Source organism: Lactuca serriola, chromosome 6 (genome assembly GCF_051521515.1).
Source record: "Lactuca serriola cultivar US96UC23 chromosome 6, Lser_US96UC23_V15, whole genome shotgun sequence".
Classification (NCBI taxonomy): Eukaryota; Viridiplantae; Streptophyta; class Magnoliopsida; order Asterales; family Asteraceae; genus Lactuca; species Lactuca serriola.
Window position 1 is genome coordinate 124,552,110 of NC_136413.1, and position 22,234 is coordinate 124,574,343.

At 29.8% G+C, this 22,234-nt stretch overlaps 4 protein-coding genes across 4 annotated transcripts; all 4 read left to right on the top strand.

Moving 5' to 3' along the window:
* The first annotated feature begins 5,533 nt into the window (after nucleotides 1–5,533).
* LOC145060113 (uncharacterized) lies at nucleotides 5,534–8,220 on the top strand. The gene is made up of 10 exons (XM_079007836.1): nucleotides 5,534–5,686; nucleotides 5,858–6,128; nucleotides 6,213–6,306; nucleotides 6,431–6,558; nucleotides 6,639–6,723; nucleotides 6,812–6,947; nucleotides 7,045–7,241; nucleotides 7,338–7,458; nucleotides 7,895–7,969; nucleotides 8,074–8,220. The coding sequence occupies exons 1-10, from the start codon at nucleotides 5,534–5,536 to the stop codon at nucleotides 8,218–8,220; spliced, it is 1,407 nt and encodes a 468-aa protein (XP_078863962.1).
* A 3,988-nt stretch (nucleotides 8,221–12,208) lies between these two features.
* On the top strand, nucleotides 12,209–17,826 carry LOC145060114 (uncharacterized). The gene is made up of 12 exons (XM_079007837.1): nucleotides 12,209–12,217; nucleotides 12,336–12,344; nucleotides 12,752–12,902; nucleotides 13,332–13,469; nucleotides 13,560–13,622; nucleotides 14,484–14,741; nucleotides 14,843–15,281; nucleotides 15,377–15,666; nucleotides 15,755–15,774; nucleotides 15,901–16,318; nucleotides 16,448–17,662; nucleotides 17,792–17,826. Exons 1-12 carry the CDS (start codon nucleotides 12,209–12,211, stop codon nucleotides 17,824–17,826), a joined length of 3,045 nt encoding a protein of 1,014 aa, XP_078863963.1.
* A 62-nt stretch (nucleotides 17,827–17,888) lies between these two features.
* On the top strand, nucleotides 17,889–18,572 carry LOC145060115 (uncharacterized). Its single transcript, XM_079007838.1, has one exon. It carries the CDS (start codon nucleotides 17,889–17,891, stop codon nucleotides 18,570–18,572), a length of 684 nt encoding a protein of 227 aa, XP_078863964.1.
* LOC145060116 (uncharacterized) lies at nucleotides 18,569–19,548 on the top strand. The gene is made up of 2 exons (XM_079007839.1): nucleotides 18,569–19,235; nucleotides 19,541–19,548. Exons 1-2 carry the CDS (start codon nucleotides 18,569–18,571, stop codon nucleotides 19,546–19,548), a joined length of 675 nt encoding a protein of 224 aa, XP_078863965.1.
* Nucleotides 19,549–22,234: the final 2,686 nt, after the last annotated feature.

The following is a 22,234-nucleotide window of genomic DNA, read 5'->3' on the forward strand; positions in this document are numbered from 1 at the left end:
AATTCGAGTTTCGGGCTGTACACTGCTAAGCCGAAACTTTGAAAATCATAACTTCCTCATACAAAGTCAGATTTGAGAGTTCTTTTTATGGATTTTCTCGTTTTAACATACTCTACGACTTTGGTTTAGATAAATAAGGCTAAAAAGTCTTCTATCGTAAATTTACTTTTTACGCTTCCCGGTGCTGTGCCGATTTTGCCGTAAAACTTCGACGGGCCATAACTTCTTCGTTATAAATCGAATTTCGGTGTTCTTTATATGTACGGAAACCTTGTGACATATACTATAACTTGGTTAAGATTATTTATTCTAAATAATCTTTTGCCGAAAAGTCGTTTTCGACCCCTATTATCCTAAATTGACTAGCCTGGATCTACAGGCGTTACAATTAACATCTAACGGACCGTCGATTGAATGATTTTGCCCTAAGCCCACAACCAAAACAAGGAACAGGAAGTAAAGTGAAAATCACACATTCGAATGCCTATTTGTTCTTCATTTTATATAACCCTAATGCGTACACTAAGAAATTATAAAGAGAACGATAATGGTCCTATCCGAAATGTAACTTACACTGTACTAGAAAATAGTATATTGTAATTGGATTTGTATGTAATCCTTTTTAATGTATGTGTCTGGATTCACCATTTGTATTGTAAAATATTATATTGTAGTTTTACACTTAAATAAAAACAAATGAAGTTATCTATGTATTCATACATTAATGGTATTGTTAATACCAAATTGTGAGTTATTATAACCATGCCCGATGACCTCGAATGGCCTGATTACGATGTTTTTCAGGTGTCGGCAAAGATATGATATTTGTCACCCCAGGCCTGCCGACCTAACCGTAGCTAAAAGTTTAGGTGCGTGGTTGTCTGTCCCATATAAATCTATACACAGGTGTCACACTCTCCCTTCAGGAGACTCTGGTTATAATGTTAATACCAAATTGTGAGTTATAATGTCAGGTCTTTTGTTGGTACTTAGAAAAGTACTTGAAGTGCGTCTCACAAAGTTATATTGATGGTTACGTGTAGAGTAATGAAAAGCCTTTATATAATGAATAAACTATATATATATATATATATATATATATATATATATATATATATATATATATATATATGTCCCATAGACTATACCTATCATAGTTTATATGTTTGTTTGTCAAGTACATTTATATAAATACGTAGTAATTATCTTGTCCAGTTTCAAAAGGTAAGGTTAAAACATTATGTTTTGGGTTGTAACCCACAAAATAGTAACTAACTAGGATGTACGCCATTTTCTATGAAAGTTATATTTTAGTAAAAGCTTCAAAAATCATGTAGTTTCACAAGTCTTAAATTTCTTGTTATTTATAACATAGATATTTGTAAGGTAAACAAAGTTTTACTTGTACCCCCCCCCCCCTAAAAACATGAAAAATATTGAAAATGTGGGGGTATGAACTCACATTGAGTGGTTTTGTTTGTTGATTTGAAGAGGTGTTGAGAAGCTTTCAAGTCTAAAAGCTTGAATGGAGTTGATGAACTTCCTTGGAGATACCTTTATCCTATGTGTTTTTAACACATTTAGAGTGGTTAAATGGAATGAATTAAACATAGGGATGTAAAGGATGCTAAGAAGCATCAAATTTATTTACCAAATCTAGGAAATTGGTTGAATAAATAAGCCTCTCTTAAGCTTGAAGCTTGACCTCTTGAGAGAAATTAGAGTTTTATAGTAGTGAAATGGGTTTGTGATATGTGAGGGAGTGGTTTTCGTGCTTAATAAAAGAAAATTGATGATAAGATATTTTGTTGGAAGTATGGAGGTTAAAGCATTGATATTTGATGGATAATACGTGGGTTACTATGACTTCATTGGAAATGGGTGAGTTTTCACATCCTAAAGCAAACTTTCTTGTCTTATCCTCAACCATGACCGCAAACACTTCTAAATACTTTAGGATGACCAAATTTACAAGTGATTTCGGTACTAGGCATGGCTTGAATAAGTGTTTTTGATCATATCACCCTTGTTAAGGTGTTTTCGGCCTTAGTGGGTCATTAGTATGTGTTTTCGACCCTAATGGGATAGCTTGGGGTTGATTTTGGTCTTAACACTTCCTAGACATTATGATTTCGGTTTTGAGTGATAGAATTCATAAAGATGGTAGTCTTAACGTCAAGAATTTAAGTCATCACATAATTGCATGTTTTTTGCTAAAACTATTGATTCTTGTTTGAATTGTATGGACCTTTTTCAAGGCTTATTTCAACATAAATTTCCAATTTTATGTTATCTTTAAATCATACAAAAGGTGCCCTCTTGGCTTTCATATAACATTATTGCATCAAGTTACATAAGATATATTGTGTGTATACACTTATACACAAGACCTCTTAGACTTAGCTTGATCTAAAATTTTGCCAGTTGTCATAGTCTCTAACATATATGGTTAGCCCCAATGTTAGTTGCCACTTCTCGAATTCCCTAAACCAATAGTGCAATCATGAATATTAACTCTTTATTTCTATGTCTAACCTAGAGATGTCTCCATTAATCAGATATGTGTACTCCTCAATTAGTCAAAGTTATGGTCTCTTGATTATTAATTAAGTAGTTAATTCAAGCATCATAATCCGAATACAATCATAACATCTTGCACTAACTACATAGGCGTAAGATTACCAATATTAATAAGCATATATATTTAATTAAGAACTCATAATAAATTAAATAGTTCTAAATAACCAAAATATCAACCAACAATAGAAATAGGGTTTAATACATATCTAGAAATAGGGTTTAATACATATCTAGAAATAGGGTTTAATACATATCAAATTTTCATAAAGGGTTTGATCCCAAGCATTGGAAAAAAAAGATATAAAAAATTAAATACTTTACTAATTATAGATAGAAAGGCAAATCGTTTGATAACCTAATGAATTCTTATCTTGATATTTAGATTTGTTTCATCTATATCAACCTTCCTGTTGATCTCGCCGAGGGACCCTCAAAACAACCTCTTTGGTCATTTCCCCCTCCCCTTTCTCTTCCATTATGATTTTTATTTTGTATCTACATGCTTCTAGACGAAATTAGGTGTGTTTTTATAGTCTTTTTAACCGACATGAAATCTCGCCAAGATTCTAAAATCATGGTGGGTGAAATAAAAAAGCTAGAAATTATCATCAAAATCTTCAAAATCTTTTCCATGCTAATATCTAACTATCTTTCTTGTTACGTACTTCACCAGAATGTGTCGAAAATTTCCCTTTTCAACTACAATTCACCAATATGCTATATTCAGCTAAAAATATACTTATAAAGAAACTAACAACTAATTTTCATATTTTAATCATAAAAACGCCTAAAAGGTACATGAAATATCCCTTAAAATATGAATTAAGGACACATTAAAATATCTACCACTTGACTTTTGCTTGTCCCCAAGTAAATCCTTAACAGTTTAGGCAACAATATAAGTTCGAAAAACAATTAAGATCCATTATTTTATTCTAAATGCCACTAAAAGAAGTCAATGACTTTATATATATATATATATATATATATATATATATATATATATATATATATATATATATATATATATATCTCCCTTCTTAATAAACAAAACCGGTTACCCACGTGTCATACAAAAAACCGTTTTCCTCCAAATGTAAAATCCCAATTATACCCATGATTGGTCTCACGTATCATTAGAATCGGAACTTAACATTAGAATCGGAACTTAATTTAAATTAAATTTGGAATTTATCAATCTGAATATGGCAATAATATGACAATTTCAATGTGCAATTCCGATTATGGATGGAAATCGAATGGACTATTGAATCAATTTTCGTTATATGGCCGATTAAATGCATCTTTTTATGGTATCAAGATCAATCGTATCAAGATCAATTTTCGCTATTATGTTCAATATATAATTGAAACATAGGAACAACAATCATTCTTTACTGCATATTGTTCCAGCAATCAAGAATCATTCTTCAATCGGCTACTTCAATCGTTCTATAAGTTTCTTATTTTTTTTCCAATTCTCTGTTTTTTGTTTTTTCTGAACTTCATATGCTTCAATCAATTTTTGTTATATGCTCGATTAAGGACATTAACGACAGTAATTCTGTAAGTTTCTTATTATCAATTTTGGTTCTAATTGTGTATATGCACGGCCATGATTCTCGATTGCTGTGTTAATCAAATTTCGTTATATGCTCGATTAAGGACATTAGACACAGTAATCTGAATATGGCAGCAAGCATTAAGGACAGTAATCTGAATATGGACATTCAACGGGGACTTTATGGTCGGTTTGATATGCTTGAATCACTGATTTTTTGTCAAATCCTTGTTTGAATTTGAATATTAGGTCGGTTTGTTCTTATTATGTTCCTACTATCTCACTCTGTTTATCAAACTTAAAGATTTGTTATGTCACTCTGTATTTATCTCAACAGTTTTATTAACAATATCTAACACCAAACCATTTATTACAAGTTAGATCATTCTATAAATTTACTTTAAGAGTAACCAAATGTGACTTTTTATTTACACATGGATTATTGATTTCATTTGTTTATCCAAGGAATGCCATTTATGATACTTTTTTAAACATTGTTCTGTTTATATAGGGACCATTATGTAAATTTATTTTACCAGGGATCATTTTTGAACTTTGTTTACCTTTTTGTTAATCTTTACTTTTTACAATTCCATTAACACCCTCTGTCTACCATAATATAGCATTTCAGTTTTCAGTTATTTACCTGTTATAGCATGCTTCTTTGATAGAATACCATTTATGATACTTTTTTTAAACATTTGTTTGCTAGAACTTCTTATACATGGAAAATTATGTAAATTAATTTTACTTTGGCTATATTAGCAAATTGAATTTTTCTTTCAAACAAGTAATTATAACAAAACAGTTAGCATTTCATTTTCTGTCAAATTTCTATAAAATGGCTATATAAATTTTGAATCACACTTTGCACTTTCCGTTTTATGGCTGTTTATAGCATTTAACTTTTGTTTTCTGTCAAATTTAGCATCTTACTTGGTTCCTATTTTTCTGATTTTCCTGTTTAGGTTATGTTTTATCATTGTTTAAATCCATTACTATTGCAAAAATTTACATCGATATTTTTTTAATATACAGTTAACAATTTCAGAATTTTGACTTCTTTTCCTACCATTTTTACCTATTTTTACTAAATTTTACAAATCCAACTTAAGGGCCTCTTTCTAATAAGGATACATTTGGTATATTAGTAAATTGAAGTTTTCTTTCAAACAAAGGAATCATATATAGATCAAACTTATCATTATTATTTTTAATTATGAATGCTGTATAGGGGTATATAGTTTCTGTTAGCATGTTTGTTTTAGAATTTGTTTTCTTTGTATGAATGTTTCAATATAACCATATTGTATTATTCAGTTTGTTCTTATATTATTAGTACTCCATACACATAATTATAATTATTTTGTGTACTTTTCTGTTATAGTGACAATGGCAGAAAGAAAGATCACTTTCATTAGAGACTTGGACAATATGAAGGATGATTACACACTAAAAGTGTCTATCATCCGGCTGTGGAGATCGCTTTCAGATGGCAACCCCACTATTGTCAGATCAATTGAGATGATACTCATGGATGAAATGGTAAAATCTACTATTTTAATAGCATTATTCAAAACCATTTTTTTATTTGATCATTCCAATAATATTATTCAAACTCAATCATTGAAGATGTTATCTTCAATGTTGACCAATTTATATTTATTAAAAATTCCCTTTTTAACATTATATAATATTCTTACCCTATGTGAATAGTGTACAAAAATCCGAGCAAGTGTGTATCCAAGAGATTTTCAAAGGTTTGAGTCCAAACTGAAAGAAGATCAAGCTGTTTACATCCGGTCCCCCACTATCACTCCTAACAAATACACTTTTAAAATAAGTGATGTAACCTCCAAGTTAAATTTGAATGGAAGAACAACTGTTAACGGGTGTCTACACTTTCAATCCAAAACAACATATGGATTTTCTTTTGTTTCTTTTGAAACAATTATCTCTGCAACAGCTACATCTAATGAATCAATTGGTAATTTCCCTCCTTATTGATTGTATATTATATTTAATTCTTTAATTTCACATCATTTTGACATTTTGTATTATCATTTTGTAGATATTATTGGTGAAGTTGTTTCATTAGGAAAGCTTGATTCCCGTGATGTCAGCAAATCTCTACATAGGCTGCCTTTACAAATAAGAAACTTAGAGTAACCAAAACTTTTTTTATATTATATCTTATATCTTATATCTTATATATTACATTCATTACTTTACAACTTGCATGTAGAGTTTTAGTATTATATATTCATTTAACCATTATTACTTTTGCAGAGGTTTGCAGGTTAACGTTACGTTGTTTGGAGATATTGCATACCAGTTAATTTCTTATCTTGAAGCTCATAAACAAGTTGGTCATGTGATTGTCCTTTTGCAATTTGCAAGAATTAATGTCTATAACAGTAAATTTTTTATACAAATCAACCTTATTTTAGTCTTTTATATTACTCATTCTATTTACTATTTTATTTTGTTTCATCAGCAACACCTTCTGTTAACAGTTATTATGAACAAACACGGATGTTCATAAATGCTAATCTTCCCGAAATTGCTATATTCACAGATAGGTAACAAAACATTTTAATAATTCATCGTTTTTTTGTTTCTGTTTAATAATTTTATAATTTTATTTTCAAACTCCTAAATTAAAAACAGCTTGGTTGGATTACGAGGACTTCAAAACCCTTCTGCGTCTTTGACTTTTGAAAGCTCTAAATCATATTCGGAATCTGATGACTTTTTGAATAATTACAAAGTTAAAAATGTTGTCGATTTGATAGAACCAAAAGAGGTATGTGAATATTTTATCTGTATTGATGTGATATTGTTTTCTATTTAACAGATAATTAAATTATAATGTTTTTTATGATCCTTTTGATTTTTTTTAGGTCGGCCAATATATCATTGTCAGGACCATTTATGGTATTCGCCAAGATATTGATTGGTATTATGATGCATGTACAAACTGTGGAAAGAAAGTTGAAACAGAAGATGTGTTCAGCGGTCCAGATAGTGGTGATGCAAGTGTCGTTTTAAAATGCAATGGTGATAATTGTAAAAATAAGAAGATCTCTTCTGTTCCAAGGTTTTTTACATTTAAGAAAATATCAACTGAACAACTTAACTACATTATTAACCATTAAACATATTTTATGTTTATTTATGTGGGAATTTTTTATAGGTATAAAATACCTATTCGTGTGCAAGATGATTCTGGAACAATCACTCTAACTCTCTTCGATAGAGATGCTTATAGACTCGTCAAAAAACGCGCACGTGATCTTATAGATAAAATCAAACAGGTATAACATAATTATAATTTTTGTTTTCTTAATTGCTGTTATTTGCTGTATTTTCTTTATATTAATGTGCTTTTAAACATAAATATATTATATAACACATTTATTCCAGGCTGGGATAATCCAAGATTATATCCTTATGACCTCAAATGTCTGGAGCATAAAAATATGACTTTTAAGATAGATGTTAATAGTTTTAATGTATCCAATAACTACAATCGGTTTGGGATACTTGGCTATACGGTTGATAGTAACGTTATCGATGCTTTGGAAAAAAAAGTTAGCTGTCGAGGTATTTATATATTATTTTTATTTGTTTTTTTAATATTACTTTTTATGATGCATATTTTTTTAATGATCTTCACTAATAAATTGTAAATCTATATTGATTGAGAGCTATGTCCCACTAATTATATAAATATTTAAATTTCTGAATCAGGCATGTAGTCCTGCAAATGCTGATGATATAGAAATCGCATCTCATGAAGTATCTCAAGAAACAAAGTCCTTAAAGGTTATATTATAAATTTACATTATTTAATTTTATATAATCTATTTTAAAAATTACTTTTTGTTAATATTTTATTACTAAACCTATTTACAACATTTTGTTTTAAGGATGCGATATCGCAAACAGGTGATAATTTGACCCCAACATTGCCTGACAAATTTGAAGCTACAAGTCCGTTCAAGTATAATTCCCCAACAATAGTAAAAAACGAAATGTTGGAGATACCATTGGTGTTGATGATTATGATAATGTGAATTCGTCCACCAAGGTCCCTCGATTGAATTCCAAAGTTGATGGCAACACAAGTCTATTAATACCAAAGCTTGAAAAGTAATTTCAGATTGTCCTTTTTTAATCAACAATGTTCTTGAATTTGGATTTTTTTTGGATTCTCTTTCACAATATTGCTCTTTGTGATGTATATTGTTCAAACATTGATACTTCTTGCTTTATTTTTGCTGGTATTCTATATTTTAATACGATTATGATTTTAGGGTTATCATTGTAATTAGACTAATCTTCTTTTAATAAATGTGTGGCATATATGTTTGTGTATTTATGTGTAAAAGAAGCAAAGAAATATGTTTCTAAAGAGTCTTATCAGAAATATACTAATTATTTAACGATGGTGGTCTTGACAAGTATTAATTCGTTTCAAGCATATACAAATAAGTATATTACATACAACTAAATTACATTACTTGTATTTACAATCATAGATACTAATAAGGTATATTTTTAGTTCTGGGCAAGGACGTATTCATTTTAACGTCATAAATAATTTTTCTGATGAAATTAAAGTGATAACATAAATAAAGTACATACCTCTGGAATAATTTGTGGGCAACAATGGAGTTTCCATCAAATACACAACCAACTAAATGCCCAACAATAGCAACCAACATAACTCTAAAACGTGTGTTGTTTCTAGGTTCATCTATCACATTCAGCATTCTCTCATTTACTGTAAAAAAAAACTATTTTTTGGGTTATGGCTGTAATTAGATTAATCTTCTTTTTAAATTATGTGTGTCTATTGATACTTTAATTGAAGGAAACCATTATGTTTTTACAGATTTTTTTACCAATATATTTGCAATAAAAATAAAAAAAAAATTACAATCAATAACATTCTACTTTTCATTTTCGTGTTATAAGATATCAGTATATTTGCTTTATAAAAAAGATGTCTCAAATTTGAATACATTCAATAAATTCCTGTTCAAAATAATGATCATTTTTTAAACATGGACATATTCATAATTTTCACAATAAAATGGTATATTGGTGCATGCATTCTTGGGAATGTGCTTTGATATTATTTGAGGTATTGTATTAAAAAAAATTGTAATCAAGCTGTCAAATGAGATTTCTCATAATATTGAACACGCAACAGAAGAAACAATGCATCAGATGTCAATTTTGCCCTTTGTCAATTCTTTTGATCAGCTCTAAAATTTCAATCATTTAAATTCCATTAAAATTGTTTATTGATTATTATAATATTGAACACGCAACAGCAAGAAACAATGCATGACATATTAATTAATCATTCTCCAGTTTCAAAGGGTATAATGGTAATTAGAACAACCTGATAAAAATAATAATCATTTTTTCATACTGACATATTAGTAATATTTGTAATGTCACAGCAGTGGTATATATTTTGTGACTTTCTGTGTTTTTCTCTTACAAAGGGTATAATGGTACCAGATCATTGATACTGAACCGGATCAATTCACAACTTACTCATATGTTCTTGTTTCTTCAGCACTACAAAGTACAAAACAATCCACATAACAACATTTATATATGCTAAGGACGAAAATGCCCTTGCCATGGGATTCCTTGTGATGTAATAAATGAAGCCCAAAAGAACATATATATGTTTACCATTAAAGCACATACCACTAACATGTAATCCCATGAACCTATGCAAACTCTTGGTTTTTTTTATACAAGTATTATAAGTCTAAATTACTTCAAATAAATCAGAATAATAAAAATGGTTATGTTATTACAGTTTGTTATATTGATATACTGAAATATAATGAAATTATAAACTTCAAAAAATAAGTATTCTGCAAAAATTCAGTTTCCTACAAATTTTTCACTTCTGTCCTAACAAAAATTCACGTTCCTGTCAATGTTAAATCCCATTTTTACCCCTGATTGGTTTCACGTACTATTACAATCTTTGATTTGATTAATAATCGAAATATATATGGCATTATGGCAATATGGCAATTTCAATGTGAAATTCCGATTATGGATGGAAATCGAATGTACTTTTGAATCAATTTTATTTATATGCCTGATTAACTACATCTTTTTATGGTATCAATATCAATCGTATCAATTACATTTAAGTTTCATTATTGGGTCGATTGGATTTTATTATGTTCAATATATAATTGAAACATACGAATAAGATTCATAATTTACTGCATCGTGTTCCATCAATCAAGCATCATCGACACTTCAGCAATCAAGCATCATCGACACATTGTGTTCCAGCAATCAAGAATCATTCTTCAATCGGCAACTTCAATCCTTCTGTAAGTTTTTTATTTTTATGCAATTCTCTGTTTTTTGTTTTTTCTGAACTTGATATGCTTGAATCAATTTTCGTTATATGCTCGATTAAGGACATTAACGAAAGTAATTCTGTAAGTTTCTTATTATCAATTGTGGGAAAAAACTGTGTTAATTGCAAACATACGATCATAACAACGATAAAAAACTTATGTTCTGTTCATCTATCGGTCCCCTTTCTCAGTATTGAACGTACGTTATCGATTGGTAAACAGTTAACGCTCTGTTTTTTGTTTTTTCTGAACTTGATATGCTTGAATCAAATTTCGTTATATGCTCGGTTAAGGACATTAAAGACAGTAATCTGAATATGGCAGCAGGCATTAAGGCAGTAATCTGAATATAGACATTCAACATGGTCTTTATGGTCGGTTTGATATGCTTGAATCACTGTTTTTTGACAAATCCCTGTTTGAATTTGATTATTAGGTCGGTTTGATCTTATTATGTTCCTGCTATCTCACTCGGTTTATCAAACTTAAAGATTTGTTATGTCACTCTCTATTTATCTCAACATTTTATTAACAATATATATGCAATAAACTTCAAAAAAAATACATATAAAGGCATTACCTGTTGCAGGGGTATATATTTTTTGTTAGCATGTTTATTTCAGATTTTGATTTTTTTGTATGAATTTTTGTTGTGACACCTTACCTCCTGCAATAAGTAAAAATTTATAATTAACTTCAATGGTCAAAAATGCCTGCGCCATGGATTTGACAAACTTAAACATTTGTTATTTTTGTCCAATTCTCTGTTTTTTGTTATGTCACTCTATATTTATCTCAACACTTTTATTTTTATTAACAATATATATGCAATAAAATTCGAAACAATCCACATAACAACATTTATATATGCTAAGGACGAAAATGCCCTCGCCATGGAATTCCTTGTGATGTAATAAATGAAGCCCAAAATAACATAGATTTGTTTACCATTAAAGCACATACCACTAAGATGTAATCCCATGAATGTTTGTTAGCATGTTTATTTCAGATTTTCATTTCTTTGTATGAATGTTTGTTGTCACTGCCTACCTCTTGCAATAACTAACAATTTATAATTAGGTTCAATGGACGAAAATGCCCTCTCCGATTACCGCAATCTTATTAATTTATTAAGATTAAGATTAAGAATTTATGTTCCTGCTATCTAAATCAGTTTCTCAAATTTAAAGATTTGTTATGCGACTATATATTTATCTTAACACTTTTATTAACAATATATATGCAATAAAAATTTTAAAAATAGATATAAAGGCATTGTACTTTTATTTTTCATGTTATAAGTAAGTCCAATGTCTGTCTTAATTGCAAAAGAATGATCATAACAACGATGAAAAACTTACGTTTTGTTCATCTATCGCTCCCCTTCCTCAGTCGAGAGATACAAAACGGGCTAACACATGTCATATCCAAAACGGGCTATATACACGGAATAAAGTATAATAAATAGTCCATTTTTAGTTGTTACAATCGACAAGTTCCTCATCCAACTTGGTGTTCATTAGAAACAAATGTCATCTTATTTGGAACAATACCTTTACTAAGATCATCTGTAGGAATCACATTCACCTTCTATGTTTTTTGTATTTTCGCAACCTCATATGCTTAATATATCATAATCTGTAAATTTGTAAATATGGATAATGTATTTTCATCTTTTTATCCAATTATCTGTTTTTTGTTTTTTCTGATCCTGATATGCTTGAATCACTGATGTTGTCATTGTTTGTTTTTTTTATCTTTTTATCTGCCTACTATTCCAGGACATATTGGTAATTTTCACATCAGGGGTATATAGTTTCTTTTAATATGTTTGGACCTAATATCCTTGATATATCATAATCTGTAACTATGGAATTGGAAGTCATTCATCAAAATCATCCTCCCTAATAGTATCTTTTCCAACAATGCTTATCTTTATATAACATAATAAACATTAGTTCCAATAGTTACAAAGTAAAATAACAGAATGAAAGAAAAATGTAATCCAACAATACAGTACAAAAAAAATTATATCTGCAACAAAATTCGGAAACATTACATATAAAGGTATTGTACTTTTGTATTTCATGTCATACGTAAGTTCAATCGACAACATTTTTTTTTTTTTTTTAAATTTGACAATAAATTTCAATATATAATGTTTTTGTATAAAGTTATATATTTTGTTCCATTTCAGATAGCAACTACTAACATGGACTCCTTTAAGACTAATAAGAAGATAAAATTAAATAATTTATATCTGGATAATACAAAACAATTACATTCGTACACTACATCAGTCGGTCAAATTCCAACTTCTACAAATGTTACTAACCCTGGTGATAACGGTACATTCATCATATATTTTACAACTTTCTTTATCAATGTTTTTAATCTGAATTATAACTATTTCATTTGTGTATATTTGATTATGCAGCTTCAAATAGGAATATCTATCACGTTCAGGCTACAGAAAAAAGAAGAATAAGAAAATTATACTTGGACAATAAAAAAAAAAGGTTCGACCGAATGAATCCATACAACTACATCAACTTCACATCTTTTTAAAATAAATGAAAATGATAATTTACTTAATTCGTTATACACTTTTCTTCTTTATTCTTTATTTAAATTTAAATTTAAATATCTAAATTGAAATTTCTCACATGCTCATTTTTTGTATTATGTCTTTTTGTATATTAATATTCATAGAATATTTTGGGGAGTTACATTATTATTTAAAATTTATCCATTTGTTATCACAATTTTTTTTGCAGCCAAATTCAAAGGAGTTGTGCATCGAAATAAAAACCTATCCGCATCTACATCAAGTGTCAATGTTTCAAAAAAATCAAATTTCCAAACTTCTCCTTCACGTCTAAATGTTAGAACTCCGTTATCTAACATTTCAAATGGTAACTCATTTATATTACCATTTTATTTTATAATATATATTTTTATTGTATCACATTTAATAATGTATACCTTCAATCTTCTTTTACCAGTCATGGATATTTCCGATAACAGTTTTCAATCACGGTTACCAAACATCAGATTGGATTCAAACGGTAACATACTTGATTGCTTATACATTTTTTTTCTCTTTTTTAAATCTGTAAAATAAAAATTCTGTCATCCATATTTTTTTATATTATCTATTTATCATTATTAGTATTCATATACTATTTAAAAATTTACAAGATTATTTAATATTTATCCATTTCTAATAAGATATTATTTCCAATCAAGTTAAAAGGAGTTGTCGATCGAAATAAAAGTGTATCCACATCTACATCAAGTGCAAATATGTCAAAACAAACAATGTTACGTACTCCTCCTTCACATTTAAATGTTAGAAGTCAGTTATCTAACATTTCCAACGGTAACTCATTTATTTTTCCATATTTTTTTATAATATATGTTGTTATTGTATCATATTTGATAATCTACATTTCAATCTTCTTTTCTCAGTCAATCGATATTCCCAATAACAGTTTTCAGACACCGTTACCAAACATGAAATTGGATTCAACCGGTAAAGTACTTGATTTCTTTTAAACTTTTTAAGTTTTTTTTAAATATATGTAATAAAATTTATTACATCATCGTCTTTTTATATCATCTCTTTATCAATATTCATATTTATATAATATTAAAATAATTATTAAACAATTTTACATTTCTGATAACCATTTTTTTGTATATGAATTCAAAGGAGTTGTACATCGAAATAAAAGCACATCCCGATCAAAAACAAGTTCAAATACATCAAAACAAGCAATGTTACAACCTCCTCCATCACATTTAAATGTTAGAACTCCGTTATCTAACATTTCCAACGGTAACTCATTTATTTTACCATTTTAATTTGTAACATATATTATTATTGTATCATATTTAACAATGTATACTTTCAATTTTTTCTGCAGCCATGGATATTTCCAATAATAGTTGTCAATCGCCGTTAACAAATATTAGACAATTCTCTGTATTTTCAAATGGCGACACATCCAACAAATCATCTACAATAACATCAAAACCGTCTTCAGTCCTGTTAGCTAATCCAAATAATAAAGCAATGAAAAAAAGGCCAAATTTAACTCCTATTCCAATATTTGGTTTGAGATCCGATCAAGACAAAATCGATGGTCAAAATGAGCAAAACATATACAACGGTATATCAAAAGGTAATTTTGATACAAATATAATATTTACATTTGTTCATTCAATATTTTTCACTTATATAAACTTACAAATTTAACATCTTTATGTCAACCTTAATTGACAGATTATTTGGATCATGGTGATCAGATTGTTGTATGCCAAACATGTTTTGCAAAATTATGGAAAGAAGAATCTATCAAATGTAAAAAAAAAAATGAGAATCAAAATTATTCTTTATGTTGTGGTTATGGCAAAGTTGAACTACCAGCTTTAAAGAATGCACCTTCAAGTTATGCCCATCTTTTTACATCGGGAGATTCTAAAAGCAAACACTTCATGAAGAACATTCGTTCTTACAATTCTATGTTTTCTTTTACGTCAATGGGTGGAAAAATTGATTCCTCAATCAATAGAGGAAATGCTCCATACATTTTTAGACTTAGCGGTCAAAATTATCATAGTATCGGAAGCCTTTTACCGGAACATGGGTTAAAACGAAAATTCTCTCAGTTGTACATATACGATACTGATAATGAGATCGCGAATAGACGGACATATTTTGGGTACACTTTTCACAATTATCACATTAATAGATATCTTATTCATCAACATTATATTATTTATTTATCTTATGTTTATATGTTCATGTTACTTGCAGTGGAGATAATCAACGATCTACGTCAAATTCTTCTGTCCTTGATAATGATATTATACAAGATTTGAAGTTGATGTTGGGTTCAAATAATGTCTTGGTTCAGTCTTATAGAATGGTTAGGGATTGTTTTCATCAAAACCCTCATGTTGATATCAAGTTGAGACTTATTGGAAGAAGGGACCAAGATGGAAGGATATACAACCTACCATCTGCTTCTGAGGTTGTCGCTTTAATTGTTGGAGATATTGGTGATTCAATTGATAATAGAGATATTGTTGTTCAAACGTCATCAGGTTCTCTACGGCGTATTAGTGAATTACATCCATCATACCTTCCTCTTCAGTATCCACTACTGTTTCCATATGGTGATGATGGTTACAGGGTTGACATACCACATCGAGGTATTACACCAATAAGCAACAGCAAGAGGCCCAACTATACAATGAGAGAGTTTTTTTCCTTATAGAATACAAGACAGGGATCAATATTTTTCACTAATTCTTAATTCAAAAAGGTTGTTCCAACAGTTTTTGGTTGATGCTTATACTATGATTGAAAGTGAGAGATTACGTTTCATAAGGAGCAAACAACAAATTCTTAGATGTGAGTCTTATGAAAAGTTACGTACTCAACAGAACCTAGGGAATAAAGATATATCCAACGTTGGACAACGTGTAATCTTACCTTCTTCATTCACTGGTGGTGCATGTTATATGATGCAAAACTACCTTGATGCCATGTCCTTATGTAAATGGTTTGGATATCCTGATTTCTTCATAACCTTTACATGTAATCCAAAATGGCCTGAAGTTAAAAGGTTTCTTCATAACACTTCACTAAATCCAGAAGATAGACCTGATATCTTATGTAGGCTATTCAAAATAAAGCTCGATGCTTTGTTTAAAGACATACGGGAAAATAAAATTTTCGGCATTGTTAAAGGAGGTAATAAAACTTGTATTTATTTCTAATAGTTTTGTTATAATGATTATTTAGTTTGTTAATATTTTTGGTAATTTGCAAATATATTTCATCCAGTACAAAGATTATCTTATTTATAAAATTAATTTGCAGTGGTCTATACGATTGAATTTCAAAAAAGAGGTTTTCCACATTGTCATATTTGTCTGTTTATGCATGCTAACTCCAAGCGGCCTACTGTTGAATATATTGATCCGATTATTTCTGCTGAGATTCCAAATATCAATGAAGATCCAGAATTGTATTCACTTGTAAGTGAATTCATGATACATGGTCCTTGTGGAGCTGAAAATATGAATTGTCCATGCATGGTTGACAAGCAATGTTCGAAAAATTTTCCAAAGCAATTATGTGGTCATTCTTCGGTTGATGTCAACGGTTATCCCTTATATATGAGAAGAAACAATGGATATTTTGTCGAAAAATCAGGTGTCAAGTTAGACAACAGAAATGTTGTTCCATATAACAAATATCTGTTGAAAAGATATCAGGCACACATTAATGTTGAATGGTGCAATCAGGGATCTTCCATAAAGTATCTGTTTAAATATATAAACAAAGGTCCAGATAGAGCTACAATTGCTGTTGACATCAACGCTGATTCTAATCACAAAAAGGTTGTCGATGAAATAAAAGATTATTATGATTGTAGATATATATCTGCATGTGAAGCATCATGGCGAATATTTAAGTACGATGTTCATTACCGATATCCTTCTGTGATGCGACTACCTTTTCATCTTCCTGATCAACAACAAGTCATATATGCCGCAAACGATGATATTGACGATGTTCTTGAACAACCTTCAGTTGCTGCTTCTATATTCACATCTTGGATGGAATGTAATAAAATTAATAAAGATGCACGAAAACTTACATATGTTGAATTTCCTACAAAGTTTGTTTGGAAACCTGATGATAAGTTGTGGAAGCCAAGGAAAATTGGACGTTCAATAGGAAGGATTCACTCTATTTCACCTAAACTTGGCGAAGTCTACTTCTTACGGATTCTTTTAAATAAAGTGAAAGGTCCAAAATCATTTGAAGAAATTCGCACGGTAAACGATGAAGAATTTCCTACTTTTCGAGATGCATGCTATGCTTTGGGCCTCTTAGATGATGACAAAGAATACGTTGATGCAATTAAGGAAGCAAGTCATCCAGGAACTGGTTTTTATCTTCGTTTCTTATTTGCTACGATGTTAATGTCTAGCAGTTTGGGTAGACCAGAGTTTGTTTGGGAAAATACATGGCAACACTTGTCAGATGGTATTCTTTACAACCAACAGCGTAGATTAAAATCTCCAGGTATTATAATTTCGTATCATTATATGTAAAAACGGATTTTATATATTTTAAATATGCACGGTATAATTTTTTTTACCATTAAATTGGTTAATATTATATTCTTTTTGACATATTGTTCATTTTTTACAGGTTTATCACTCAATGAGGATCAACTCAAAACCTGACTTTGTTCGAGATCGAACAGATTTTACTTCGTAACAACACGAGTCTTAAAAATTATAAACAAATGCCTTACTCTGATTCCGACACAGTTTCTTCTTCAACAAATCGACTTATCATGGAGGAGCTGGAGTATGACATAATGCTTTTAAAGAAAGAGTTTGATAGTATGTTTCATGCATTAACAAACGAGCAACGCAATATTTTTCTTGATATCATGACTACAGTCAATGATAATAAAGGAGGTGTGTTTTTTGTTTATGGATATGGTGGAACAGGCAAAACCTTTCTTTGGAAGACGTTATTTGCAGCAATTAGATGTAATGGTGATATAGTTTTAAATGTTGCTTCAAGTGGTATTGCATCTTTATTATTGCCTGGAGGTAGGATAGCACACTCTCGGTTTATAATTCCGTTGAATCTTACCGAGTATTCTGTTTGTAAGATACCGCCTGATAGTGAACTCGGCAGATTAGTAAGAAAAAGCTCATTGATTATTTGGGATGAAGCACCTATGGTCCACAAACATGCATTTGAAGCTTTAGGTCGAGCTCTGAGAGATGTATGTAAGTTTGATAAGTCTACCAACTCAGATATTCCATTTGGAGGGAAAGCGATTGTTTTTGGAGGAGACTTCAGGCAGATTCTACCTGTTGTTCAAGGAGGTAGCAGACAAAATATCGTTAATGCTTCTTTAAGCTCTTCATATATATGGCAACAATGCAAAGTCCATAGATTAACAAAAACATGAGACTAACCGTTGGAAAGGATCCATCTGATATTCGAAAAATACAAAATTTTGCAAACTGGCTTTTGGACATAGGAGAAGGAAAATTTGGTGGTTTGAACGATGGTGAAACGATTATTGATGTTCCGGATGATATTCTGATTAGTGATCCACATGATCCTATAGGTTCATTAATTGAGTTTGTATATCCTTCAATCTTGGAAAACTTCAACGGTACGAGTTATTTTCAAGAAAGAGCTATACTAGCTCCAAAAAATGAAGTTGTCCAACAAATCAATGATCGTTTGTTAGCATTGTGTCCCGGAGAAGAAGTAGAATATTTAAGTTCAGATACTCTTTGCCAATCCGAGTTTATTCATGATCAGTTTGATCCCAATTTATACTCCTCGGATATTTTAAATGGTCTTAAGGTATCAGGTTTGCCAAATCACAAGTTAATTCTAAAAGTCGGTGTTCCAGTTATGTTACTAAGAAATATTGATCAGAAAAATGGATTATGTAACGTCACTAGACTACAAGTGAAATCTCTTGGAAAACGTGTTATTGAGGCAATTATAATATCTGGAACTAATATCGGAAAGCAAACATTTATTCCAACAATGTCTTTAAGTCCATCTGAAAAAAAAAATTCCTTTCAAATTTCAAAGAAGACAATTTCCATTGGCTGTATGTTTTGCAATGACAATTAATAAAAGTCAGGGGCAATCGTTATCAAAGGTTGGTATGTATCTCAAGGATCCTGTTTTTTCATATGGACAACTGTATGTTGCCTTATCTAGAGTTCAAAGTAGAGAAGGACTGAAATTGTTAATTTTAGATAACGATGGTAGACTTACAAACAAAACTTCAAATGTTGTGTATAAGGAAGTTTTTAGGAATTTATAACTGCTTCTTACCCATTAAATTCTAACAATTATGTTTTTTTCTGTTTTTTTGTAACATTTTTTTTAAATAATTTATTCTTTATATAGCATTGTAATCCATAATATTCAGTTTGTTTTGATATTTCATTTTCAGACTTTAATAGACGCTACATGGTGTTTCTTGATTCCTCCCCATTACAAAAAATATTGATTTGCCCTCACACTTCATAAATCATTCACATATTCAAAGATGTATTTTAGTTATCTTCATATTTAACTTTCGATGGATTGATTGCGTTTCTATTTAACATATATTCAAATTTATATACTTTTTTACAAAATTATATTAATTTGAATTTTAAATAATCATTACAAATATTGCTAAACAAACTTAATTCTTATTAATAATATGAATCTGTTTTTCAATTTTTGACCCGTAGTTTCCACGGGTTGTAACCTAGTATATAATTTCTTCGATATTTCACATTTTATATTTGGAAGTTTTCTTTACTTCATTTCTTTTATTTTTACTTGGAAACCCAACTTATTCTATGTTGGTTAATAAAATTTTAAGGGGTACGTTACGTTGATTATGCAAAATTCTAAGGTATCTAACGTAACAAACGTCTGATTTTACAATTTGAAAATTCACTTGAAATTCTAAAAAGAACAAAAATAATATCCAAAATGGTTAAACACAACTTAAGAACTATTTTCTTAGAAATAATTTAGCATTTAAACTCAATTTTCCTAATATATGCATCTTTACATTATAATATGCATTTCTGCATGTTCGATCGCATACCCAAATTTCAATAAGAAAATATATTTGTTCCTTTTCGAATAATATAATGTCTTCGTACCTTTGCGAATAAACAATTAATAAAAATGAACGACTTTTAGAAAGGACTCCATGGGATAGAAGTGAAGTGGTGGATATTTGACTTGAGGACAAAATGTTTGTTTGAAAACTTCTTCAAATTTGAAACTTGTTGGATTAGCTGGAATTTGTATTTTTTTTTTCAGCAAATGGCCACACTTAAGTAATTCAGACATCTTCTTTGGCGGGATTTTGGCATCTTATATGTGTACGTGAGCATTGGCATCTTCATCATTTAACTATTATGGAATGAACTGAGTTGAAAAAATTTTCATTTGCAAAAAGATGCTAGAGTTGAAAAAATTTTCATTTGCAAAAAGATGCTAGAGTTGGTCGAACATGAGGTTCTTCTTCTGCTTGGGGCCTTCTCTCAATTTCTAATTAGTACTATACGTCTTTCTTTTTGTGAATAATAAGTATTCAACTTGTGTCCGTGCTAAATACTCATTCGTTTAAGCGCTATTCTTCAGTTTTAACTCTACATTCCTTATTTCCTCTCTTTGAAAATAGCTTTAGGTCATGATTTGGCACTTTGAACCAATAATTTGTTCTTAAAGTCATGCATTCATCAGCAGTATCAAATTGTGGCATGATTTCATTAGATGTGGCATGATTTTATGTTCTCTATCTTCAGTTTTGACAAATATTCGTGGCACGTAGTAGATAATTGTGGGCATGATTTTTTACAGTGCTTTTAGTTTTTCTTCAAAAATAGTTTTCAGATCGACTTGTGTTGAATACATTCACCTTCCTTCCATCTTAAGCTTTAAATTTATTATTGAGATTGACCCCTCGCTTAAAATTGTGTAATCCCCCACTTCTTATTACAAAGCATATTTTCATGATCATTTTGTTCTTATGAATTAACTAGCACTATTTTGGCATAAGAACTATATTTTTGCAATAAGAAGAACTATAGGTATCACATGACTTATAAGCTATTGTTAACCAACTAAATTTAACAAACTATTATACCTAAGGCAGTATACTTAATCGGAAATAGAATAACACAAATAGATTCGATATACTAGCTATTATGGTTGACTTAATGGAAGTGCAGTAGATTAATGCTTCGTTGATTACTGATTCCGAAGGTGAGTAGATAAATGTTCACTAACCTAATCCTTTAGCAAATAAATTAATTCATACCGTGATAAAACGAATAAACTAAAATGTTTACTAGTGTTCAGTTCAAGTTATGTGAGATTTGTAACAGATTAATCTATTTTCTTAATAAAATCAATTAAATATATGATTGGTCTTCATATATTAACTCCTACATTCACTTACCCACTTTTCTATTTCATTATAGGTTTTTGGTCAAAAAACTAGGCCTACAATTTTGCAAATCACAAGATCATAAGATTCAAGTAAATTGAGAATGACAGGTCATGCAAACTTAATTCAACTGATCAATAAACAAAAAATTAGTTATCATAAACATAGATAGGTTCTTTAATAAACTAACATAACAAATATTCAACTTAGCATAATCCAATTCATAAATCAACTCATAAATAAGGAAGCAATCTAGTCTAAATGAAAGTTAGGGTGTTAGTCGTTAACTTCATAAAATAAACATATAAAAACAATGTTTACTTTAGAAGACATAATCAAATCAAAGTAATCAAGTAAAAGGGAGTAATGTTTCCTTAGATATATAAAAATCCAGCTAGTAATCGAATTTTGAAATTTAAAGCCTTCCAGGTTTGTCTCTGATAGAAGTCAATAATAGCTTCCAACGTAAGATAGGTTTGTGAGATAATTCAATTCATTTATAATTTTCCAAAAATCAGTGCAGCATAGCATGGTTAATGGCCACCACGCCTTGGTTGGTGCAAAAATCGTGCATCCGACAAGTCATAGACTTATCAGGAATCTTCACTTCGCCATGGTGTGGAGAGGTTCCACATGTCGTGGTC

Coding starts and splice junctions, on each gene's coding strand:
- LOC145060113 (XM_079007836.1), top strand. CDS start 5,534: ATGGCAGAAAGAAAGATCACTTTCATTAGAGACTTGGACAATATGAAG. Junction 6,559..6,638: donor AAGAATTAATGTCTATAACA/GTAAATTTTTTA, acceptor TTGTTTCATCAG/CAACACCTTCTGTTAACAGT. Junction 7,459..7,894: donor TTATAGATAAAATCAAACAG/GTATAACATAAT, acceptor TTTCTGAATCAG/GCATGTAGTCCTGCAAATGC.
- LOC145060116 (XM_079007839.1), top strand. CDS start 18,569: ATGAGACTAACCGTTGGAAAGGATCCATCTGATATTCGAAAAATACAA.
- LOC145060115 (XM_079007838.1), top strand. CDS start 17,889: ATGCCTTACTCTGATTCCGACACAGTTTCTTCTTCAACAAATCGACTT.
- LOC145060114 (XM_079007837.1), top strand. Junction 15,775..15,900: donor GGTTGACATACCACATCGAG/GTATTACACCAA, acceptor TTGTTCCAACAG/TTTTTGGTTGATGCTTATAC. Junction 16,319..16,447: donor TTTCGGCATTGTTAAAGGAG/GTAATAAAACTT, acceptor ATTAATTTGCAG/TGGTCTATACGATTGAATTT.